This window comes from Rattus norvegicus, chromosome 15 (genome assembly GCF_036323735.1).
Source record: "Rattus norvegicus strain BN/NHsdMcwi chromosome 15, GRCr8, whole genome shotgun sequence".
NCBI classification, from domain to species: domain Eukaryota; kingdom Metazoa; phylum Chordata; class Mammalia; order Rodentia; family Muridae; genus Rattus; species Rattus norvegicus.
This window is the reverse complement of record NC_086033.1, coordinates 43,172,359-43,198,698: the sequence shown is the minus strand read 5'-3', so window position 1 is coordinate 43,198,698 and position 26,340 is coordinate 43,172,359. Positions and strand designations below refer to the sequence as shown.

General features: G+C 44.2%; 1 protein-coding gene across 2 annotated transcripts in view; it reads right to left on the bottom strand.

Annotated features, from left to right (window-relative positions):
* Kif13b (kinesin family member 13B) overlaps window positions 1–26,340 on the bottom strand; it is a 157,661-nt gene that overhangs the window by 43,021 nt on the left and 88,300 nt on the right. For both annotated transcript variants that reach the window (NM_001412036.1, NM_001412035.1), the window contains exons 14-26: window positions 23,066–23,196; window positions 21,136–21,222; window positions 19,411–19,601; window positions 18,802–19,012; window positions 17,334–17,496; window positions 15,840–15,986; window positions 14,514–14,663; window positions 14,099–14,227; window positions 9,428–9,598; window positions 8,274–8,431; window positions 5,686–5,818; window positions 1,459–1,605; window positions 868–897 (exon numbers count right to left, since the gene is read on the bottom strand). In NM_001412036.1, the coding sequence (NP_001398965.1) occupies window positions 868–897; window positions 1,459–1,605; window positions 5,686–5,818; window positions 8,274–8,431; window positions 9,428–9,598; window positions 14,099–14,227; window positions 14,514–14,663; window positions 15,840–15,986; window positions 17,334–17,496; window positions 18,802–19,012; window positions 19,411–19,601; window positions 21,136–21,222; window positions 23,066–23,196 (1,848 nt within the window). The remainder of the gene's footprint in view (window positions 1–867; window positions 898–1,458; window positions 1,606–5,685; window positions 5,819–8,273; window positions 8,432–9,427; window positions 9,599–14,098; window positions 14,228–14,513; window positions 14,664–15,839; window positions 15,987–17,333; window positions 17,497–18,801; window positions 19,013–19,410; window positions 19,602–21,135; window positions 21,223–23,065; window positions 23,197–26,340) is intronic.

The window sequence follows — 26,340 nt, the reverse complement described above, 5'->3', positions numbered from 1 at the left end:
GTTAGGGACGGGAGGTTCAGAGGAATGCTGCAGATGTCAAGTGTCTGGATTTCAACAGGGCACTTAACCAAATAGCCTATGTCATTCCTGTGGACAAGACAGAGAAGCATGCTGTGCATCTACTCTAAGTGCCATCACAGAGGGCTCAAATACCATATCCAGAAAGCAACGATGAACGGGGTAATGTCTGTTTAAAAGAAAACTCCATTCTCTCAGTTCAACCCAGCTGATATGGTAAGGGTTTTTTTAATCAGTGACTTAGAGGAAGGCAGACATTTCTATCAAATTAGGGTGATGCAAAGCCAGGAGAGTGACTACAGCAGATGACATAATCAGGCTCCAAAGAGCCCAGGCAGCCTTAAATGATGGCAAACAAGATGCAACTTCACAGACATAAACTAAATTTGGCACGTTAGGGAAAGAAACCACAGGGGAAACAAAACCTCCAAAACTAATGGACAACTCAAGGGAGGGGGCGTTTAGGGTGACCTGGTCTCACACATGAAAGACACAGATAGGTATTGGGGTGTGTGTGTGTGTGTGTGTGTGTGTGTGTGTGTGTGTGAGTGTGTGTGTGTGTGTATACCCCCATGGGTGACTCAACTCAAGGGGAGCACAGGCAAGGCAACTGGGAGGTGGCAGTGTAAATAGCCCAATGCAGTGTCCCTGATTAGGAAAGGCCTTTAGTCACAGGGCGTCCTACTCCTAGCCCATGCACCCCACAATACACAGCACTCCATACTTTGTTTGACTTTTGGGAAAAGCAGAATTGTTTAATTATCAAGTAGCAGTGCAGAAAGATCCTGGCCTGTGTAATTAAGTACTTGAATCAAGCTGATTTGATGAGGCCAACAGGTGCTCAATTACCTGGTAGCTGTCCATGTCCTCCTCTTCCTCCTAAAAGAAAACAGCATATTATGTAGAACCAAAACAATTATTTACCCACAAATCAGGCCTCTGTCCACAACCACAGCCTTCTCCCACAGTTCCTGTCTTCTTGTCTAACTGATTCATCACGCCTTGGCCTCCCACCCAGCCTCATCCGCCCTCAGGAAGCAGGTAAGACTAGGAGCTTCTAGGGGAAAGTGAAGAGCCTCCCCTGACCTTTTCAGAGCCCATACAATGCCCTCCCTGCTGGGCTTACCACCCCCTACTCCCGGGGAAATCAAACACCCGCTGGCAAAGAGTCTTTACCAGCCAGTGGGGGGTTCTTTAGAGGGGTAGGCCATGGGGTGGGGGGGGTAATCACCGCTAGTCTTGGCGGTTTGCTAGGCTGAGAGGTTTTAACTCTCAGTTCACCACAAACCAGGACAACACGCAGTAACACAGTAACAAGGGGCTCTTGTCAAGACAGTGCACTGAAGGAGACACCAATGGTAGGGAAGGGGCAGCAATGTCTCAAAAGATTCTGCTCTGCTGTTGCCTTTCAAAGAGCCCAGCGCAGGCCCAGAAACTTACATGGATGTTCTCGTGGGTCTTAGGGGACCTGAGCGGTCTAACTTTCACACAGCCAATGCCAACCGACAATATGCACTCTTCCATCAGTGGCAAAGTCCCTGACTCCTGCACTGACTTCACTTCAACTTGAACTCGCCGAGACTGCCCCTGCAACACACAAACACACACACACACAAAAATCATCTTCTTGAGTTTCAAAACTCTGGTTTAGAGAGACCCCTACAGGCTGATATAGAGAAATGCAATTGGCTTTAGAGAGATTCATCTATTTCATAACTGTTAAATACTAAAGCATAAATTCTAACCTAGTCAGGAAAATGTATTTTTCTTCAGATAAAAAACAAAATGAGCATTTTTATAATTCCTAAATAATAAGAAACTAAAATAAAATGTGTTTCAATGAATGATGGGGCTTGTTATGTAGCAACACAGTTGATACAGCACTCACTACCCACATGGCCTAATTCTGAATTTAAGGTAATCCTCCTAGCTCAGCCTGCCAAATGCTGGCATTTGACAGAACCCCCAGGTAAATGAAAACTTATAAGCAAAGGAAATGCAAACAGTGTCTAATAAAAAATGTTCAACTGAGCCAGGTATAGTGGTTCACATTGTAACTTTAGCACTCCAGGGATGGGCAGGGAGATTTCTATGTTCCAGGCTATCCAGGGCTGCATAGAGTTCTAGGCTATCCTGGCGCTATCTTAGAAGACCTAGACTGAAAAAAGGCCAACTTCCTGACAAGGTAACTATGAGAGCTTTCATTTCAACCTGCTAAGCTAGAAATTACTTCCAATAGAGATCAAAGTTTGAGACAGATAGTATCAATCCTGTGGGACAGGAATTTAAACTGGTCAAGCTTGTTCTAGGGCTAGGTAACTTCAAACTGTAAGCAACCTTTGCCCCAGCAACTCAACAGTCAAGTGCACGGATAAGTGATCTGTAGTGCTGTGAAGAACAATGCAGTAGACGTATATCGAATGCAGACTGCTGACAACTGCTGCAAGTGTGACAGCCTGGTCCATCTCTAAGAGACGGGGCAGAGAGACACTTGCAGCCTACATTGAAGCACAGGGTACCAAAGTCGGCATTCAGTCTTGTTTTCAAAATAAGAACTGCCAGGCAGCGGTGATGCACACCTTAATCCCAGCACTCGGGAGGCAGAGGCAGGCAAATCTCCATGCATTCTAGGCCAGGCTGGTCTACAGGGCAAGTCCAGTTCAGCCAGGGATATGCAGAGAAACCCTGTCCGGAAACACCAAATAAATAAAAATTGACCTGCATACACATATGTACACACATGCCTAAACACACACATGTACACATGTACTTAAAAAAATCAATTAATTGCTATTTAAAAAAAGCAGAGTCTAAAAAAGTTAGTGACAACTTGGAATCATTGCCCTTTTCCCAGAATTAAAGAAATTAAGGTGCAAAGAATGTGATCAGGACTGACCCTGCGTGGGTGTCCAGAACAAGCCCTGTGGCTGTGCACACCGAGGCAGAGCTCCCAGTATCCCCAAGTCATCACACATGGTAGGAACAGAGAAGAGCATCTAAGCAACAGAACCTAAACATCCACTTTCAAGTCAATTGCTTTACCTCTCATCCAGAATATCAGCTACCAAGAGTTCTGCACAGCCAGAAACATCTACTCAGGCTATCACTGGCCCTGCTAACAGCCACTGATTGGAACATTTCCAAGGAGTATGCATTCCATCCAATATTTTAAGGGAAAAGTCACTCAGCAAACTTTTTTATTTCCTTGTTATTATTATTACTCTTATGTATGCACATGGAGATGCACATGCCACAGTTCACACTGCAGGTCAGATGACCACTGTCCAGTCACTTTTTCCCTTCCATCTTCTCTAGGGTCCCAGAGACTGAACTTGGGTCTTTGGGCTTATGTGGCAAGCACCTTTACCCACTTTAGTAAGTCAGAGACCACTTCATCATTTCAAGTAGCTGCCTTCTGCCTCTTTTCCTATCCTGAATGTTTGAAATGGGTCATAACATGGAAGACAGTCAGAGAAAGGCTTACTGTCTCAGAGAACACTTTGGAACATTCCCTCAGCCACTCCTCGGAATCCATCCAGCTGTTGTGGTTGTCCATCTGCCCCTGCAGCATCCCACCATGGCTACAAATGATCCCTTACCCTGCCACTGGCCCATGCAAGAACAGTGTGGCCCAATTTTAAACCTCAAATTCAGGTGAGCTCAACAAGCTGCCCAAGCCTCTGTGACAGCCTCTCCCCGCCTCTCCTTTGATCTCAGCCTTTGATCAAGCAGAGTTACCTCAAGTCCTTACCCTGTCACCTAACAGGGGAGCCCTTTACCAAGCTGGAGTGTCTTAGCACTGAGGAGAGGATGCCCATCCTTCACTGAAGCCTTTCTGACAAACTAGGGGCATCTGTAGATACTCCCAGTCAGAGGTCTGAGGTATAACTGACACTGAAACATCCAGTTGACTGTAAGCTACAGAAACGACACCTAGCCTGGCTTCCTAAGATGACTTCCTAAGCCAGTCCCCCGCACCCCCCCCCAAAAAAAGCCCAGGAAAATCTTCACCCTCTGGAATTCAGCTGGGTCTCCCTACATAATACTGTGGCTGAAAACCCTCTTCTTTTGCTCTAAGTCTCTTACCTGTGCATGAATGCATCCGAGAAACTCATTTGCTTCTACCTTCTACATTAATCTGAAATTTAAATATTTCGAACACTCTTTCCTTCAACCTTTTCTCATGTTTTTCTTTGAATGCTTTAAACATTCATTTCTATAGCAATCCTAATAATATAGGTTTTAAAGATTTATTGTTTTTGTTTATGTGTATGTGTGTGCCTTTGTGAATGTCATGACGTAGGGCCCACATATGGCCTAGGAATGGAATTACAGGTGATTGTGAGCATGTGACCTGGGCGCTGGGAACCAAACGAGAGCTGGCAGAGAAGAAAATATTCCTAATCACTGAACCATCTCTCCAGCCCCCTAGTGTCATATCTTAAAGTATGAAAATTCTAGAGAACAGCCTACTAGATTTGTGAAATGAGGCCTAGTGTTGTAAAAAGGAGTAATTCCAATCATTTGTACCAATTACACTGAGATTTTCCACTATCTGTAACACGTGACACGAAAGCCAACGAGAGGGCGCAGGGGAGAAGGGAGGACCAGCAGGAGGAGGAAATGTGGGCAAACACGGAAACCTTCACATGAAGACTGTTACCAAGAAACCAATATGAGACTGCTGCTAAGAAACAGATTATGTATGGGAGACCCACCCTGTCACTGTTGGTCAGAAGCACAGACTGACAGACAGCCATTCATCTGGGTGATCGAGGAGAACTCCATAGTCTATGCTGCATAGACTCAGCCACACACACTTAACAGCTGCCATGTGTCAAGTGACACTCACAACACTGGTCCCCTCTGCTGACGGACAGAGCAGGGCCAGCAGGGAGCCGGCAGTCCGCCCCTACAGTCCGCCCTCTCTGCCGCTTTGAACTGCTTTCCTCATGCTCATGAGTACAAGAAGCTGACTGGTACGTCTGCCTTACATCCCACTCTTCAGTTCTAAGTCTTCCTTGAACATTTCTCATTTTCAACTCAACAAGAAGGCTCAGCCAGCAAAGGTGCTTGCTTCAAAAGCCTGATGACCTGAGTTCAATTCTCAAGGCCCAAACATCAGAGGAGAACCCACTTTTCCAAATTGTCCTCTGACCTGCACTGTGTCCTACATACAAACTCACACATGTACAGACACATACATACAAAATAATAAAATATTTTTCAAAAAGTTTATTTTAACCCTTTTAGAAACTACTTTTAAAACACCACTAAGTAATATGACTTTAGACAATAAAAGAAACAATTTTTATATAAGAAATGGGATTGAAAATGAAAATTAAAACCTAGAAAGGGGCCAGGGAGACAGCTAAGTAAAGGGCCTTGCTGCCATCACCTAACACCCTGATTTCAAACCCCAAGACTATATGTAGAAGGAAAAGAGAAAACCAAGTTTCACAAGCTGACCTCTGACTCGTACATGCGCACAGTGGCATACACCTATCCACAAACATACACAATAGATAAATAAATGTCAATACATTTAACTACTCCAAAGAAATGGGCTTGACCATTTTATATTTCATCATCATTATTATCAAACGTTCTGAATCCAGTATAAGTCATCCAGTGTCGAGGAGTTTACTATGGCGGCAGTGTTGGTACCTGTCGGAGCTGGAAGATCCCCCCTGTTGGGACATCTTTTGCAGCAATTACTTCCACAGGGCAGTATTCGCCATTCTCATTCTGTTCCAAGATCTGAACCCAGAATTCCAACTTTCTGGTGACTTCACTCCACCTAGGGAATATATGCAGGTCTTAAGAAATTACACTTCTTTTTTAGGCAGGGTTTCATATATACCAGGTTGTGCTCACTCTCAATATACAGTCAAAGGTACCCTTTAATTTTCAATATTCCTGCCTCCTTCTTCGGAGATTCCAAGTGTATGCCAACATAGTTTATGCAGTGAACCGAGCCCAGGCTTCATGCATGCTGGGTCAGCATCCTGCAGATTGAGTTACCTCCTCAGCCCCCAAACCATGCCTCTCTACTTCAATACAGACAGCGTGGGACCTTCCATTCTTTTTTTTTTTTTTTTAAAGATTTATTTTATTTATTATATATCTAAGTACACCGTAGCTGTCTTCAGATACACCAGAAGAGGGCATCAGATCTCTTTACAGATGGTTGTGAGCCACCATATGTTTGCTGGGAATTGAACTCATGACCTCTGGAAGAGCAGTTGGGTGCTCTTAACCGCTGAGCCATCTCTCCAGTCCGGGACCTTCCATTCTTAACACTGAGAATGACCGTAAACAAAGAAGCCCAGTGAAATGATCATTAGATCAGAAAGAAATGTACAGAACATAATGGCAAATAACGTGAACCAAAAGTCAAACTGACAGCGTCAATCTAGGATGGCTCTGTTTTCCCATTGTTTCAAGTTTTGAGGACTGAATTCAGGTGACCTCCATGTGCTAAGCAAATGCTCTACCACTGAGCTATACCTCACCTGTACTTTTATTTTGTTTAGACAAATTACATATGGGTTAGAACAATGGCTCAGAGTTCAAACTCACATAAATCTTCATGCACATGCACACACACAGCTACACACAGAACTAGAGAACTCATGGGGAGGTATAATGACAAATGCACTTGAAAATAGTTATCCAATGATTGAAATATTCTAGTCGGTACTCAGAAGCCAAACAGGATGATATAGGAAGGTGTCATCCATGACTTGATAAGGATGTGCTCTTGGGTCAATTCATAAGAAAATTAAGAAAAGAAATCTCACCTTCTAATTTAGGATTTGCTAAAAAAGAAAATTTGGTTCTTGTCTATAATTAGATGGCAGCAAAAACATCCCCGCTTTTGAGTCATTCCTTTTAAACTCACTTATGCTACCTTCTCCCAACACTGGTGGCACTCAGAACTGGAAAGGGCCAGGGATGCAAAACTGGAGCATTTGCCTAGCCTTCAAGAGGCCCTGGGTTCAAACATCAGCAGCACAAAATCAAACGAGCAACCAGCAACAAACACCTGTGAGCCAGAGACAGTGTCAACGTGAATGCTACCGAAGATCGCTGTCTGTCTCTCCATGGCTGGCTAATCAGACAAAACTCACTGTGGTAAATGAGCTTTCTCCTGAACTTCATTTTACTGGTAGACATTTCCTCAGAGCACTGAACTTTACTGAACAGTGGAAAAACACATGTGGGCGTTTAAGAAGCAACAGTAAAATGAAGTTCAGGAGAAAGCTCATTTACCATAAGAGTGGTGATGCTTGGGAAAAGGTGACCATTAATTCATATAATAATGATCATGACTCAATAATGAACGTGCTTACTGCACACATAACTGCTGGATGGATCAATGCCTGCCTACAATTATGGCTCTAAGCATGCAGACACAGGATCCCACCAGACTAAACCTACTAAGTAAGCTCTGAGTTTGAATGAGGGGCCTTGTGCCTCAATGTGAAGGGAAGAATAATTGAGGAAAACATTCCATGTCCATTTTGACTCCCACAGGTACATACCTACACCCCCACTCAAATATGTATGCACACATGTACATATCACAAATACACAAGGGAAAGGAAAGCAAAATAATTTAAAAATAAATGAGAGTCATCTCCAGCAGTATTTTTTTTTAAATTTATTTATTTATTTATTTATTTATTTTTATTCCCTTTCCCGGTTTCTGGGCAAAATCCCCCTCCCCCCTCCCCTTCCTTATGGGTGTTCCCCTCCCAACCCTCCCCCCATTGCCGCCCTCCCCCCATAGTCTAGTTCACTGGGGGTTCAGTCTTAGCAGGACCCAGGGCTTCCCCTTCCACTGGTGCTCTTACTAGGATATTCATTGCTACCTATGGGGTCAGAGTCCAGGGTCAGTCCATGTATAGTCTTTAGGTAGTGGCTTAGTCCCTGGAAGCTCTGGTTGCTTGACATTGTTGTACTTTTGGGGTCTCGAGCCCCTTTCCAGCAGTATTTTTAAAGCTAGAAATGGGAATCCAATAGATTATCAAAAATTCACCTGTCGGGGCTGGTGAAATGGCTCAGTGGTTAAGAGCACTGGCTGCTCTTCCAGAGGTCCTGGATTCAATTTCCAGCAACCCCATGGTGGCTCAAGACCATCTGTAAAGGGATCTGATGCCCTCTTCTGGCATGCAGGTGTACATGCAGACAAAGCATTGATACATTAATAATTAATTAATGATTTAGTTAATTAATTTAAAAAGATTCACCTGTCCCGAAGACTCCTTGTTTTTGCTTGGATGATTCCCAAATCCCACAGGGCTGGGTTTTTCCGGGGATCATTCATTTTATGTCCATACACTTCAATGGCCAGGGCCCCTTCTGAGAGATATTCAATAAAGTCTTCTGTGATGTTAACACTGAACTCCTGAAACACAACAGCTCATTACAGAGCAGCAAGTGCTTGCTTGATCTTTCGAGCACTTAAACTAGGTGTTACCTCCTTAATGATACCAGGAAGGAAGCACAGAAACAGTGGCATGGTTTCCTCATAGGACAAAGGTCATTAAACAGCAGTGCACACACAGACTAACACTCTGGCTTTCATATACTGTATGGCTTTGAAAGGGGCAGGAGAGATGGAAGGCTCCAAGCTTAAGGCCGAGCACTGCTCTTCCAGAGAGCCTACATGTGGTGACTCATAACCACCTATCTATCCGACTCCAGATCTAGGAGATTGATGCCACTCGTCTCTGTGGGCACCTGCACTCACATGGACAGCATACCCATAAAGAAACACATGATTCAAAACAAATCAACCTTTTAAAATAAAAACATACACAAACATAGTATTGACTTTGAACTTTAAAGGTTCTCACTTTGAAAGACCAGGCTATAAAAATAGAAAATTATTTTGTTTTGTTAGCAATGTTTTGGGAGCCTGTTTTCATTTGTGAGTCAAAAACAGCAAAAGTCAGTCCAAGTCCTGACAGTAACAGCCAAAGGCACAGTGATAATCACTACTTTTATTCAGCCCACAAAAACATCATCATTAATAACAACAGGTCAGGTCCAGCTGACAGAATAACCAATCAACATGGCAGAACATGGGGTGCCCAGCAGGGTGGTCTCTGGTCTTGTTACTACCTTCGTTTTCACTAGAACATTAGTTTCTTAACCTTTTTATGAAACAAACTCCCTCTGGAGAAGAGTGCTCATTCATATATACAGCTACACAGCCTTGCCTTTCTCTAGACAGAAGTTCACTCTTGATTGTGGACACACTAAATAAACTAACACTTGGTCTAAGACTTGAGAACACCCCACTATGAATACTGGCACAATCATCCAAGATTCAGTACTCCCTCTTTAGCTGTGTTTACAAGAACAACTTAAACACCAAGGCAGACTGAAAAGAACTCACGCTGCAATGATCGAACACAACCATACACTGTGGCTCCTTGCTGGTGGGAGATGAAGAGGTGTCCACTTCGGGAGCAACGGTCACTGGCTCCTGCTGATCCCAGAAGTCATATTTGCAGAAGACAAAGTGGCACAGATGCTGAGGCAACCCTGTGGCCTGGAGTATTTTAACCTGAAAGCAAAGAAGGCTCCACGTGAGGCTCGACCAACGGGCTCCAAGGAGCACTTAATTCAGGTCCTGCCCTAACTCTGTCACAACCACTCACCTATGTGAGGCACATCTCATTCAGTGTGCGCTCAGGACTAGGACACAAGCCTGACACATGGTGACAGCAATCAGATACCAGGGTGGATTCTTGGCAGCACTTAGAAGCTGACAAGAGCATTAGAACCCTAGTTTGTCAGAATGTAGGATATACCATCACCACTACTGCAGAAGAAGTTTTGGAAATCAGTATCACCCCACATTTCATAAGGAAAGCACAAAGCCATTCAGCACAATGAGCAAAGCACAAAACCATGTCTTGAGTAAATAAGCAGCAAACCTTCAAGAGAGGACAGGCACTTCCTCTATCGTAAGTTAAGGACAGGAGGCGCTCAGTTCTGAAACAGAAACGCTGTGTGCTACGATCATATCACTTTGTTTTTACTTAACTCCTACTGGGAATGTCACTGAGCATGTGGAGGGGAGAAGAGAGGAAGTGAAGACCACAGAGTTTCTGTTTTCTACACTGACATTTACCCTGATAACCTCTCCCTGGAGAATGCCAGCAAACATTCAAAGAAAGCTCTGGATGAGAGGACCCTAGAGTCTCTAATTACAAAGTATGGCTGCAAGCACATGCCCAGTAGGACCAACACCCCAGAGAAAATGCCTACATTGGAGCCCTTTTTATAAAAGATTTTTTATTATTTTAACTATATGGATGTGTGTACTGTGTATGTGTGTATGCATGTGAGTCTAGGTTCTTGTGAAGTCCAAAAGAAGGTATTTGATCCCCTGGTAGAGTAACAGGAAGTCATGAGCTGCCTGACATGGGCTCTAGGAACTGACCTCCAGTCCTTTAAAGAACAGCAAGTACTCTTAACCACTCTTAGCCATCTCTCCAGCCACACTTACAGACTTGTACACACACACACACAGACACCCCTGTGTGTATAAGTGAATGTGATGTGTGGGCAGGTGCCTTCAGAAGAGGGCATAGAACCCCTTGGAGCTGGAGTTACACGCAGTTGTGAGCCGATATAAGCAGCTGGTGGAACCAAGGTCCTCTGGAAGAGCAGCAAATGCTCTTAATCACTGAGCCATGCCTCTAGCTGCCCATACCAAACATTCTTCATACTTTTGGCAGCAGCATCTGGATTTCAGTTTGGAGTTTCTGTGGTAGCTTGTGATGGTGGTAAAACCACACAGTTAGGACTGACAGCTGGGCCAGGTGCTGCTGAGCAGATCTAACACGCGTGCTCAATTGTGATGGAAGTCCATCTGAAAGCAGTTAGCTCCTACGGAAATGAACCTCAGTCAAAGGCTGGAGTAAACCAAAGGCAAGGTCAGATGTGCTCACCTGCCCTCTACAGGTGCTCCTTAGGGTTGAGACTGCCAGGAAAGAAGAGCACCAGGAATGGGGAAAACATCCCAAGCACATAGGCTGGTTATTTTGTTGTTGGTGGTTTGGTTTGGTTGGTTTTTTTAGTTTTTTTAAATTTTACTACAAAAATTGAAATCGCCACAAGATGTCAGGATAGCACCCCACTTGCAACTCGACATGAAAAAGCCAAAGTGAATTGGCAGGAATTGATGACACCTGGAGCTTTCAATGTATGTTTCTGAGAACGGAAATATGGGCGTACTCTATCATTACAGGAAATTAGTGCAACGTCTGTACAGCCAGTGATCTCCCTCACTCATGGGACTGAGACTGTCCCCACGTTTGACTTTCCACAGGAGCTTCCTTATCTGCCCTCGTCTTCTTACACAGTGAACCCCTACAGCTAGAGCTTGATCTCTAAGAAGTATATGTCCAACTCAAACGAAGACTGCTTCCTAAGAAATAATAGATTCTGGATCCAGAAAAGGAACTGTTTACAAGATGAGACAAAATGTCTACTGTACCCCAAACCTATCATGTCTGCAGAACTGAAGGGACTACCACCACCCAAAGTTTGGAAGACTGGAGATTTGATATAAATAATAAATACCCAGAATTGAAAGACACATCTATTAAATCTAAGAGTTCATTATGGCATAAAGATAACTTTAAAAACCAGTAATGTTGACAGAAAAGCACAGCACCACCTATATCACACTCTTGCTTTCTGATTCTGTGGTGCACTATGCCTTGCTACTCCCAACCCGGGTCTGACATCTCTGAGCACAGATACAATGGCAATGAACAGAGTCACAGGACAACACAGGGGCTACACAAGCAGCTTTCAAGGTGAGAAGAGTACAGGATCGAGAAATAAAAGGAACCTGGGTAATGGCACCAAAGACACCTAAGAAAGCTGGCTATGTGGTTTATGACCTTAAGGAATTAGTATGCTGACTGATTGACTTTTTTATTTTTATTTTATTTTATTTTTTCAAGACAAGAGTTTCTCTGTATAGCCCTGGCTGTCCTAGAACTCACTCTGTAGACCAGGCTGGCCTCAAAATCAGAGATCCACGTGCTTCTGCCTCCAGTGCTGGGATAGAAGGCATGCATCACCACACCCAGCTGATCTTTTATTTTTTTTTAAGGTGCCCACTTTTTTGAAGGCACATGCTACTTGTAGGTGAAGTATGATGTTAGGGTGGCATCAAACTACTCCTGGGGGTAGGGGTTGGAGTGGGGCGACATGAAGTGTATGACTGAGCCGGGCTGAGCTGCTGGGACACTGTGGAGCAGGTGGGCAGGGAATGACCACTTTTCTTACTACTTTCATGCTTCGTATTTTCCATTAAATCTCAATATATTTTGTTATTTTAAAAATAGCCAGGGGTTGGGGATTTAGCTCAGTGGTAGAGTGCTTGGCTAGCAAGCACAAGGCCCTGGGTTCGGTTCCCATCTCTGAAAAAAAAAATAGCCATGTTAGCTCAGATACACATTTTTTTTCAATGACAAATTTCCATTCTTCCCCTCTTTAATATACGGTTTCTCTGTGTAGCACTGGCTGCCCTAAAACTCACTCTATTTTTTTTTTTTTTTTTGGTTCTTTTTTTTCGGAGCTGGGGACCGAACCCAGGGCCTTGCGCTTCCTAGGCAAGCGCTCTACCACTGAGCTAAATCCCCAACCCCTTAAAACTCACTCTATAGACCAAGCTGGCTTCAAACTTAAGAGAACCACCAGCCTTTGTCTCCCAGATCTTGGGATAAGGCTATATGCTACCACCACGGCCGGTGATCATTCTCATTATTATACACTGTGAAAGCTGATCTCCTGGAGATGTGGTCACTGTCTGTCATCTCAGAAATGGCCACACAGAGCCAGAAAGCTTACATCTCAACCTCTGATAAGCAAGTACATGACCTTGAGGAAGAGGTTCTGAAGCCAAGTACAAATGAGTAAGAACAAGACTGTTAGGAGTTAAGAACTGCCCCCTCCAAGTGCAGGAGCTCGTCTCAGAGCACAGCAGGCTTCCTCACCATGCAGCTGCAGAAAGAGGCTCAGCTCTCAACAGCACTAGCTTCACCCTTGGCATGGCTGTGTGCTAACTTACTCCTTCCAACAACCTCAAGTGTAGAAATATTTACTGAGGAAGAAGCTTGACCTAGGATGAGTTTAGAATCAAGAGCTGGCCTAGGCTTCTTCACAGATCTTTTAGTCATCTCCTTTAAATACTACAGACTCTTGCTGATTTTGTCACTAAATCTTGTCAGAATTCCGAACCACTAGCAGCACTGGCCCACTAGGGGGCATCTGGAGATTCAGACAAGGACTGCACCTTAAAGAGGGAGGAAGGAGCAGGTGCCAGGGAGCATGAGACCCTCTATACTATTCACCCAGGAAACACCACAGCACCTGTAAATCTGGTGTTAGCTGACACCCTCATCCTCCCAGAATATTCCTCAATCTCTGTCCACTGGGACATCTGGCACCTGCTATATCACAGCAACAGATCGTACACTAGAGGCTTCTGCTCATACCCACATAACTCTTGCTACTAGACAGCAGGAACCTGGCATCTTCATCTCTACCCTGGGACCTGACAGGATTTCTACATAACACTCATGGTTTGCCATGGATCGTGCACGGGCTGGGAACTGTTTGGCTGGAATGGCACAGGCAAAGGCACTGAGTAACCAGGGAGGTATAGAGAAGCTGGGCCAGGTGAAAATGAAACAGCTAAGGTGACAGGACCACAGAGGGGCAGACACTGATCTTCAGCAGAACTGGAGAGTTCCGGGAATAGAAAACTCAGACGGGCCAGACAGGTGAGCAGCTCACTCACCCTGATTGCTGAGTGGCCGAGAAAAGAGGTGACTGACTGATCCAAGGCTACAGAGAAAGTACTGGCAGTGTTGAGTGGGTCTTTCCACAGTTTGTCAAAACACAATCCCTAAGACACTGAGCATTAAAAGACTTCTTGAAGATAGGCATTTATAAGTTGTTGAAAATGAGTTTATTGTATAACCTACAATCTCACTGATGGTTCCACCTTGGCTCCTTCTAGAAGAGGTCTTTGGCTTACCATGCAGACCAGCCTGTTCTCCTGGACTTCCTTCTCAGAGCTGACCTCTGTAGGATCGTCTCCTCCTGCAATCCTCTCCCCAATGGCCCCACTGAGCCGCATCACCTCCACATGCAGCCGGCCTGCCACCTGAAGGAGGAAGCAGAGCAAACATGGCTGCTGGGCTGACTCAACTCCTTCTCCCTGCCAGGACCTGCCTCCCTTGACAAAGCCAGAGGGTAACGATGTGTGAGACACTAAAGGGTGAGTTTCTAACAACTGCTTTGCAATCTAAGTAAACCAGGAAAGGGTGCCCATGAGACAAATACTTATCACTAGTCAGACTGGTTAAAAAACAAAGGTATTAACAACGAGTGTCCTGTCAGCACCCCTCACTGTCCTGAACTGTCTGCCGGCTGAGGCAGTGAGAGCCAACCTCTCCCTTCTGGTTGATGATCGGCACAGCATATTGTAACTTCACATCATAAAACAGGGTCTCCAGGAAGACATTGGCCACACCGATGAGACTATGATTTTCCTGCTCATCATAGAATGGGTCAGCACGCTTGAAGTAGGATCGGGAAACCTAAAAGAGATACACAAACATACAAATTCAGAAGAAAAAAAGAATCTCATAAAATAAATTCATTTGGTCAACAACTTTTACCATTGTATCCTGATTTGATTTTATTTTTTGGAGACTGGGTCTCACTGCATGGCCTTGGTGTAGAAATCACTACACAGACCACAGTTGTCTTGAATTCATGGAGATTCTCCTGCCTCAGTGACTAAAAAGAACCAGCTGAGAGCACTAACCTCTTCACTGATCTTTTAGGCAAGATGATCCTACTCAGTTGCTAAATGCACTACTGCAAATTAGGTCAGCAACAGCAGCAACTGAACTTCTTTGGCATTCACTTTTATACCTATCTCTAAGTCAAAGTAGGAGAGGAATACTGAAGAAAATTATGAATTTATGCAAAAGTATATCTAACCATAAAAAGCCATTTCTATTGATGATACTATAAAGATGAATGAATTTTTTTAAAAAGCTAATGAGGAAAGCAAGTCCATGTGGAAACAGGACCAGCAGAATAGAAAACACTGGTACAGGTAGCAGGCTGGGGCAGTGCACCCCCATAATCCCACCCAGGAGGCTGAGGCAGGAAGAGCACGACTTCAAAAGCAAGCTGGGCTACAGAGAGACCTTGTCCCAAAAGAAACCTGTGGGAATAAACAACAACAAAATACATGGGCTGTGTTTCTGTTTTAAGCATGTACAACTACATGACTATGACTGACCCGAACAAGGAAACCTGACAACAAAGGCGCCAGCAGCAGCACAGAGCTGGGGCACTTTGGGATCACAATGCCTTCGGAGACCTTCCTAGCAGTGCAAACACCAGGTGCTCTGATGAATGTGAACCCATCCACTGCTGAGCAATGCCTGCAGTGTGCTGAGAAGGCCTGGTCCCTGCCTCAAAGAGAACCCCAGAACAACCAGAGACAGATGCACTCGCTAACAGATGGATGGGGGGATTCTGCTAGAATCCAAAGAGAAACGAGGAGATACAAACAAAACTATGCATGACCAACTATTAAACTACTAACTTAGCTCAACAACTTAAGCATTAAAATAAATTTTACTTTAAAACCAGAACAACAATCTTGGAAAATCATTTGATGTCCCCGGAGCAGGGCAGATTCACTGTGGTGTGGCTCCTTCTCAGACTACCAGAGAAGGGAGTCTTCAGCAGCTTACCGGGCTGTCTTCTTCACATTCTTTCCACTCCTGGTAGAGGTCTCTCATATCCAAAAGCCTGTTTTCCAGCTTTTCCAAAGACCAAATCTGCTTCCCTTTCCCTTTTCTTCTCACCTGGATGGCAGGTTCACTGAGGAGAGAGCCTCGCTGCGGACAGGAGATGTCGACAAGGCAAAATTAGCTTTGATAGTTATAAAACTTTTTCCTTTTTCTTTCTTTTGAAACAGGATCTCATGAAGCCCAGGCTAGCCTCAATCTCCTGATCCTCCTCTGTTCTTTGCTCTACTTCCTAAAGGCTGGGATTACAGGAGTGGCCATCACCCCAAACTAACAAACTTATTTCCAAAAGTATGGAGGTTTATTTTACTATGCATTCATTCTCATTCTCTCTCTCTCTCTCTCTCTCTCTCTCTCTCTCTCTCTCTCTCTCTGTGTGTGTGTGCGTGCGTGCGCGAGTGTGCGTGCGCAAGCACTTGTGTGCGTGCGTGTGCACACACATATAAAGGTCAAAGGTCATCGTGCAGGAACTGGCTGGTCTTCTCCTTCCAACATGTGGATCCTGGGGAACAAACTCAGATTGTCAAACTCAGTGGCAGGCACCTTTGACCGAGCCATCCCCAAACTGGTGATTTTTTTTTTTCATTTGTTTAAATGAATAGGTAGAGCACTTGCCTAGCAAGCGCAAGGCCCTGGGTTCGGTCTCCAGCTCCAAAAAAAAAAAAAAAAAAGAAAGAAAGTAAACTTTGGGTTGGAGAGATGGATCAGTGGTTAAGAGCACTGATTGCTCTTCCAGAGGTCCTGAGTTCAATTCCCAGCACCCACAAGGCAGCTTACAATCTGATGCCTTTTTCTGGTCTGCAGGCACACAAAGCACCTGAGTACATAAGAAAATGAATCTTAAAAAAAAAAAAGTAAATTTTCAAGAGTAGCCACCTGGAATATCTTCAAGAGTAAATTATCTAGGGTGCCCCAGTCACTCATCTGAGGGCAAAACATGTCATAAGTTTCCTACTTCAAATGCCTAAAAGAATAGACAATCAGACAGAGCCAGGACAACACTGCGTACGTACTCAGTGCCACTGCCGCACTCTTTTGAGACCAGGGATGTTTCCAGTGTGGGAAATAACGTAATACTTCGCTCAGGAGGCTGAGGCAGGAGGACGTGGAGTTCAAGGCCAGCCTAAACTATTATAAATTATAATTCAAAAATACAAGAAAGGTGTGGTAGCTCATACCTGTACTCCCAGAACAAGGATTGCCTTGAATTTGAGGCCTTGTCTCAAATAACAACAAAAAGCAGGTATGAAGGATAGGTCCAAGGGGAGCAGGAGTGCATGCCTAGCAGCTAATAGACACACACAAGTATGTACACACGCAGACACATACAACTCAGAAAACAGAAGGAAATAGCTTTCCACTAATCCAGTCACGAGGACAGAGCCCAGAACAGCCTCTGGGATGGCATCCCTGTTGTGTAGAGGATGGATACCTCACCTTCCTATTGGCATCCAGACTGGAGGCTGGAATCTGGAGGGTAACTTTATACTCGGTTCTCTTATCCAGCTCCTCTGCGATGTAACTAGCTTCCCGTACCAGCAGGTTGGCCTTTACAATCTGCTCCCTCAGCCTCATCAAGCTGTTATTCAATGTTGCTTCTCTTTAAGATAAAATAAAATCAGGACTGGTAGAGGCAGGTAGCAATAATACACAAAACAGCATATGAAGACCATGGTCACAATCAGCTCATTCAAATTCTCTTCTGAAGATAGGAACAGGGTACTGACACCGCCCCATGCACACACTGGTCTCTGGATCACGTCATAAGCACAGCACTCCTTGCATACAAGCTGTCCATGGGTAGGTTCAGAGCTCTGCAAAGTCAACTACATATGAAACACAAAGCATCCTGATCAATTCCAGATCCTCACTGGTCTGGAGACTCAGTAGGACTGACTCTGTCAGTCTCCAGCAGACAAGGATGACATCCATATGCAGATCGGAGTAACAGGAAGTTAGTACTACACCCTCGAACGGTGCGGCATTTAGTGCCATGCTAATTAGGCCATACGAGATCAAGCTGGTACTCTCCAATCATATTAGCATCATGCTGTACCTACCTCACCTCATCAGTCCAGATATCAACTTTCTTTCTCCCTTTAAAAAGAAAAATCTACCAAACTTCAGAAACTAAAGCATGATACAGTGGTAAAGTATTCTTTATTCAAAGCCAAAGGTCACAGACTGAAAATGGGCAGTATCTAACATGGTATTCTGTTGATGGTTTTCTTGAGACAGGTTCTCTCTATGCAGCCCTGACTGACCTGAAACTTGCCCTGAGACCAGGCTGGTCTTGAACTTGCAGAGATCTGCCTGTCTCAGCCTCCTGAGTGCTGGAATTAGGGACGTGCATCACAAATGCAGATACCATGGGCAGTTTTAAAGAAACTTGCATATACCAGCAATTCCCATCTTTCCAAAAATGAAAATTAAGAGTTGGATTGCAGTGTGGTGGGAGATGGCCTACCTGACTAGCATACGCTAGGCTATGGATTCAATCCTCAGTGCTGTTTAAGAAACACAGAAAAAAAAAAAAAAGACAGAGATAGGCAGCATGTAAGCAGAGACCTACAATCACAGTGCTCAGGGTGCTGAGGCAGGAGGATTCTAAGTTCCTGGCCAGTCTAGGCTACAGAGTGATTTCAAAGTCAACTTTTGTTATTTCAAAATAACAAAAACAAAAAGAAAAGTGAAAGAGGAAAGAGGGGGAGGAGATAAAGGGAAGGGAGGGATGGGAAAGAAGCAAAGGGAGGAGGAGGAAGGGAGGGAGACCCGCAGTAAATCCCAGCTATAACACTCTCAGAAATGTTAGTCTTTGCAAGCATCATCTAGTGTTCCCATCCAGAACCTTTCCGGGTAGGGAGTATAAGAGCTACCCAAATCAGGCCTTCCTGCACACACCTACCTCTCCTCAGCCCACTGTCTCAAGCGCTGCTGGGCACTGGGTGAATGGAAGGAAAGCCGGTCCACACCTCGACAATTCTGCCTCTCCGGAGACAGCCTTCTTCGGAGCTGTTCCAGTTCGTGTTCGTACATGAGCCTCTGGCGCTCGAGAGCAGACCGCTTCTCCTCCTCATGCTGCTGTTCTAGGCTGCTCAATATGGACTGCATTGGGTCTAAACATGTGGGAACAAGAAGCATAATGAATAAGAAAGTATACTTTAGACATCCATCATTCAAACTGCCATAACCCAATACCGTCTGAGGCAATTTCGCTCTCTTACTGCCAGTTACTTGTGTTACATACTTTAGATAGACTTCATACTGTCTGCAGAAAAAAGGGCTAAAGTAAGTTCTGCATGAAACTTAGATTGTGGCAATTGCTCCAGAAATATGAGAAGAAGGCAAATATAACCTAGGAAATTCCACCATGAGGACAAGTTTGCAGTGATGTTGTCCATCATAGCAGAGAATAATGACTGTTCTGCAAATACAATCCATTATAGTAGATTACACAGAGTTCAGAGGTCATCCAGGGAAGGTGTCAGCAGAAACACACTCAGCCTGTGCTCACCATTGCTGCCCAGAGCCTTCATGGTCACCTCCATCTGTGCATACTCAAAGTTGAAGTTGATTTCGCTGGACACCTCACTGGAGGAGTCGCCGTCGGCATCCAGCTGCTCAGAACTGCTGTCATTTTTCAGAGATGCCTCACGCTCCTCGTCCTCTCGCTCTGCTTTCTTTTTCTTTTTTGGCAGATTGAGTCTTGGGGTGAAATAAGAGACACTGCTTTTAAATGAACGAGGATACTTACTCATTCCATGCCTTAGTGGCATTTGCTCTCGGACAAGCAAATGGACCAGCTTCATACTCTAGTAGTAGACATAAGATATCCACGTGTGTACAGTGGATACAGCAGAGTCCACACTTCTGCCAGCTGGGTGATACAGAAAAGCTGAGGACCACTTCAGGATGGAGAACTAGGCATGGTGACAAGTTTCCAAAGACTGTAGAAGTAAAATACCATAATGCACACAAAAGCAATACAGAACTATCTAAGGGGCTTCAAGACCAGTTAGCCAACACTTTAGTATAAAAAGCAAAGAACTGAAAAGCATTCCCCATAAGCATGCACCCATCTAACCTTTCCTATAAATTCAAAACAGCAGCAGCATACAGGTAAGGATCAGCAACAGTTATGAGAAAAGTCCATTTGACAGCTGAAGCACATTGGTCAAGGACAAGAGAAAAGACCAGTCTCTGAATTCTACAGCAGCTAGTCTGCCTAACCATGCAAAACAGCAGCAGCCATGTTGGGAAACAGTGTTGTGGTCATAGGTGAGAACCTTCCTTTGCAGCCTCTCTTGCAGCTACTGGACAGAGTCCACCCAAGGGGACTAGGAGGGAAGATTTCTAGTGCCCTGACAAGAGAACTGTAAGGCTGATGCTACTTCCTTTGTGGCCCTTTTGTCCCTGTGATCTGAATGCTTCTTTCATGGCTGCAGGGGTACAGCTAAGCCACAGGGAAATGCCAAGAAAATGGTAGACCACAGCCATGGCCTTTCTGAGAGGCACAGTTCACTCTAGCAGCCACTTTCCCAAAGACTTCTCATTCTGTCTCAGAATATATGACCCACTTTAAGCCGTCAGTGTCTGATGTGCTGAAACTCACTGAAAACTGAAAGCTGAAAGAAATTACTAACTTCCTTTTGGGAAACTACCTCCTGGCTTTTCTACTACTGCTTTTCAGGCAAAAATAAAAATAGCAGTGTGTATAGACAGATGACTGACAGACGGAGAGAGTGTATCCATCAGGAAAAAAAATGATTAATTGGGGGAGGGGGTGCTCTTACACTGGGAAGAAAAATAAAGCAATGTACAAAAGCTTAGTACTTTCGATGAGGAAACTTGACATTCTAAGCCCTGGGGTTCACATATATGTGAACAGACATGTAAGCTATGCATACAACATAATCAATCATACAACCATGAGCACACACATAATAAATGTCACTTTATGGTGTTCACACTTTAAAATGACTCTTCTAGGGCTGGAGAGATGGCTCAGTGGTTAAGAGCACTGACTGCTTTTCCAGAGGTCCTGAGTTCAATTCCCAGCAACCACATGGTGGCTCATAACCATCTGTAATGGGATGCTGTCTTCTGAAGTGTCTGAAGAGAACTACGGTGTACTAACATATAAATAAAATAAATAAATCTTTAAAAAAAAATGACTCTTCTATTTCAGAACAGGGTCTTCAATGGTTTTCCATTTTCACAGATGTGGGCAATGTCATACCTGAAGAAATGGTTGTTTCCCCATAGTATCCTGTCCCCATGGTGTAGCTGGATAGGGCTGGAGACAGAAGACCCATTGACAAATGTTCTGTGGGGAAAAGAGGACAACATGAATAGGATTACTACACTCTCTGCTTCACTGCTCTAAATTTCCTCAAATAAAACCTGTCTTGGTGAATTTAAATATTTGTAGGTACATCATTATCACGTTCCTCAAATACTGATGACATTAAGCATTATTATTCCAGTTGTCAAAGTTCTACGTATTCACTAATGACACTGTCAGAGATCAATCTCTCTGTTTCTCAAAACTTTGAATACCTTGGACAGTAGCGAGGAGTAAATATGGAGCCATGACAGTAATAATGAAAGACTGAGCAATGAATCAAAGCACAGCCAATCCAGTTGGACAGAGTCAGTCAAGTGGCCAGATTCAAGAAACAGTGGCAGATACCAGGGATGCAGCATGAGACCTACAGGGAATTCTGTCATGGCAGAGACCACCTTCACATCCTTTCAATCAAGACAAGTGGCATCACGTCAGCTGAGCTGTTTAGTTCCATAGCAGACTTTCATTGTAGACATGGTGGGTAGAACAGTAGCATGGAAGGAATTTGGAAGCACAGGAAACAAGTAGCAAACTACGCCTGTGCATATTCCCAGGATACCAGCCCCACGCATCTGTCCTGCCAAGTCACTCCCTGGCTGAGAAGTGGGCTGTCAAGGACAAATTCTTTCACTTGACATGGAAGGACTACCCTTTCTTTCACATGGAGGTCCTCTCCTTTTCCTCCTTCCCTTTTCAAGTGAAACTCAGCTCCACTGAAACTATATTTTTCTGTACACTAAACATGATCAAGTCTACCTCCAGAGAGAAACTGTTTACTGTCTCATCAAGAGACAAGGTCCCACGCTCTCCAGCCTCTCAAGTCTTCGCAATCCTAGTCTATTCTGGATTCCATATCCTCTGCAGAGCCTCCTGAACACTCCAGTGTCTGAGTTTCTTTAAGCTCTGTAAAGCTATAAACCTTGTTTGCTTTCCTGAGGCAGGCTCTCACTATGTAAGCCTTGAGCTCACAATCCTTCTGCCTCAGCTTCCTCAGTATTAGGCAGCACAGCTGACTAAGCTATGCTCTTACCTGGCTTTCTGCCTCCATGATTTCCTATGCACTTCCAGCCACACAAATTCTCGTTTCCACTCAAACCTTGCTCCTGTGTGAATTCTTAAAAACTAAACCCGTTTGCTTCTGTCTGTATGGCCATTCAAAGCACAAGCTGAAATAGAGAGCTGTGATGTGCTAAGCTTAGCACACCTAAGGCTTTATGGTACCATTCTTCAAAAACAATGAGTTAAGAAAGAAACAAAAGGGGGTTGGGGATTTAGCTCAGTGGTAGAGTGCTTGCCTAGCAAGCGCAAGGCCCTGGGTTCGGTCCTCAGCTCTGGAAAAAAAAAAAAAAAAGAAAAGAAAAGAAACAAACAAACAAACAAAAGGTCTGGAGAGATGGCTCAGCAGTTAAGAGCACTGACTGCTCTTCCAGAGGTCCTCAGTTCAAATTCCAGCAACCACATGATGGCTTACAACCATCTGTAATGGGATCTGAGGCCCTCTTCTGGTTTGTCTGAAGACAATGACAGGGGGTCACAACCACCTGCAACTCCAGCTTCACGGAATCTGACACCTCTAACTACCTGCATCCCTATGCATATCTTCATATACATACACATAATACATATGCATAATTAAAGAGTAAATAAATCTTTTTTTAAATGACAACATGGGAGTGGGTGTGAGAATGTGACAGATACTAAGATTAAATAGAAAGGGTGTGGCACATAACAGGGTGACTTCAGTAGGCTGAAAATAAAAGCAGGCCAATATCCTTCAATCCTCCTGCACCTCATGTAATTCACAGTAATTTAAGCATGTTACCTGGTATTCTTCTGAGGAGTCAGCATGACCTGGCCTTCGGGCATGATGTCTATGATACCATGCTCAGGGAGAATGCCCATCCCACAGAGCTGGATGTCCTGAGAATTGGCTGACCCTATCAGCGTGTGCTCCTAAGAAAGAAGCAAAGTTCACTGTGAATACTGTTAAGATCAGCTTCGGTCAGCAGCCTCAGCTACACACTCTGAAAGCAAATGGATGGTGGCCCCCAAAGATCATTACATGAGCTCTAATTCCTTAAAATAAGCAATATCCCTCCTGTTGCTGTCTTACTTAAGCTTAAAATAAAAGTTTATATTCATGTCTGTACATTTGCTATTTGTTACCATCTTGATTCTAAATATTTTACATCATTCTCAGAGTTTAAGCCAAGTTATCAATAATATATCAAAATGTGGTCTGAAAACTACAGTTTCAGAGCTGGCCCTTGTAGGTGGAGAAAGAAGGATCAGGAGTTTGAGGGCTGCCTCAGAGACACAGTGAGTTCAAAGCCAGCTTTGGCTACCTGAGACTCTTTCTGGAGACAGAAAAAGAAACAAAATTATGTGGTCTCAACCAAAATGAGACAACTACAAAGATTAAAAGCTGTTTAAAGAAAGCATCTGGGGCCCAGCAAGATGGCTCACCAGGTAAGGGTGCTTGCTGCCAAGCCTGACAACCTGAGTTCAATCCCCAGAACCAGCACGGCAGAAAGAGCTGACTTCCACAAATTTTCCGCTGATCTCCACATATGTGCCTCATTTCAGAGTCTTTCTTTTTCCTTAAGATTTTTTTTTTTAATTTTCAAGCTTATGTGTGTTTTGCCTACATGTACGTCTGCACCATGGGCAGGCAGAACCTGTGGAGACCAGAGATGACTTCAGATCCTGAGGGCCTGGAGTTGCAGACAGTTGTGAGTTACCATGTGGATACCTGGAATTGAACTTAGGTCCTCTGGAAGAGCAACTAGTGATCTTAACCACTGATTCATCTCTCTAACCCCTCCGTTTCAGCCTTTAGTGTAATATCTTCAGAACTGAACCAGCAACCTAGTCACTGTCACACTGCCCCAGGTTACTTCACCACCTGACACTGAACAGAGCTTCCTGCCCACTTTTCAGCTGGAGCTCACTGTTCTCCCCAGTACATGCTGGGAAACCCTGTCTACCTTCCGTCTCCCAACCCCACCCACACTGAAAACTGAAGAAAGGAATGGCTCCAAATGTTCAGTTCTGCATTCCTGGCAGCCAACGTAATCCTCCGCTCTGATACAGCTAACCTGTCTAAGTGCCTGCCCAGGTGCCAGCTTCTCATCACACCCGGGCACAGTCCTAGTTCCTAGCTTACACGCCTAAGGTCTATAAAGCCTCCTTGCCTTAGCCAGGGTTCAAGACTTCCCTAACCCGGTTCTTTAAGACAGATCAACCTGCCCTGAAGCAGCACCTAATAAACCTGAACTTATCTACTTTTAATCTGGTCTGATCTGGTTTATATTTATGTCACCCAGAGGTGAGGAAAATACCTAATACCCACCATCACAACTAGCATAGAAACTGTACAAGGCAGGATTATCCCGATTTCTATCTGCTCTGAGCCCTCATGGACATAAGCAACCAGTCATTACTGAGTTTCTGTTTTGCAAATGCTATTTTCCTCTTTATTTGAACTGTAACCTATCCAAGACTCTTACAACTGGTACAGCCAACACAAGACACAGTCTGCAGTAGTAACTATAGACAGAGCAAATTACAAGTCAGCAGGAACAGAAGACACTAACTCAAACAGAAAAAAAGTATAATCTAAGTTGTAGAAAAAGAAATTCATTTTCAACAAATACTCTAAGCACCAAATATCAGAAAGGCACTGATCCCTAGAAACACAAGAAACTGTAGAGTCCCAGATAGAATTTATATTATAAAGAACAATCTCAGTCGCTCACTTGAGGCTATAGTGATTTGGAGGGTACACTAGGATCCCAGACACTAACGTCAAAAGGCTCAACTATGCCAACTCCTTAATGTTCAATGTTTAAGTCAACAGTGTGCTCTAAACAACAGCAGAAAGAAGATGAAATTTCCTAAAGACTATCTCCTAGGTTTACACAGGCCGATCCCAGCACTCAGAAGATGAGACAAGAAGATTGTTAAATTCAAGGTCAGTCTGAGACCCAGTTTCAGACACATGCTCCAAACCCCACATACCCCACACACACAAAAGATTATCTAATGAGTACCTAAAGCTACATTAAGATGATACAAGGCAAGCAAATCGGATGAGCTAGTGATGGACTGTGTCTCTATCTGTGTAAGGATTCCAAAAGCTGACAGTATGAGATATAGCAGAATAAAGATGGAGGGGAATGTTGTAGAGGAGAAATTCCTACAACCTGAACACAGGAAGGACATCAGAGATGATGTGGGGAGTCACCTAGAAATAAAGTCATCACATCTGAAGTAGCATCCACAAACTGACTTAAAGTGCAGCCTCCAGATTCCCCCATCCCACATGGTGGCATTTTCTAAAAAAGATCATTCTTGGATTGAGCTCACCCTTCTGAATGTGCCCTGTCATGAGTATGGTCTTGCCATCGGGTGAGCCTGGCACTGCCTCAGACTAGGCCCAAATGGGGCTGACTATTCTGGAAGAGAACCAGCTCCTCCACACAAGGGGCCAGAAATGTTCTGACTCCTCCAAAAGTCCCTTTCCAAACAGCTGCTGCTGATTTACTGAACTTTTAACTTATAGAACAGACATCAACCAGGTTGCTTTTTTATGGGTTATTTTGTTTTGGTTTTCTGTGCACCCTGTAATTGGGACTATATCATCTCTGAAACAGAAGTAATTCCAGACTCTGGGAACCTAGGTCAGTGTGCCTCAGTTTCATTATACTGTGCATATTCCTAAGTCCACAAGCATCCGCAGCCTCTGCTCTAACTCAAGATGCTTGTCTAGGAAAGAGAGAGAGAACATTCCTTGCCTTGCAAACATGAGGACTTGGGTTTGACACTAGAACCCACTTGCAAATGCTAGGTATGCTTGCTATCTAAGTCCTAGGGAGGCAGAGACAGGAGGGCTCCTGAGGCTCACCTTCCAGGCAATCCTGACTAATTGGTGAATGTTAGACTAATGGAATGGTATCTCAAAGGAGGTAGATGTCCTTCATGAGCATCACACCCAAGGCTGCTCCCTGATCTTGACATGCATGCCCACACTACACGCATCTGTTGTGTACATGTGATTAGACAAGAATACAGTATATTAAAAAAATGCTGCCAACA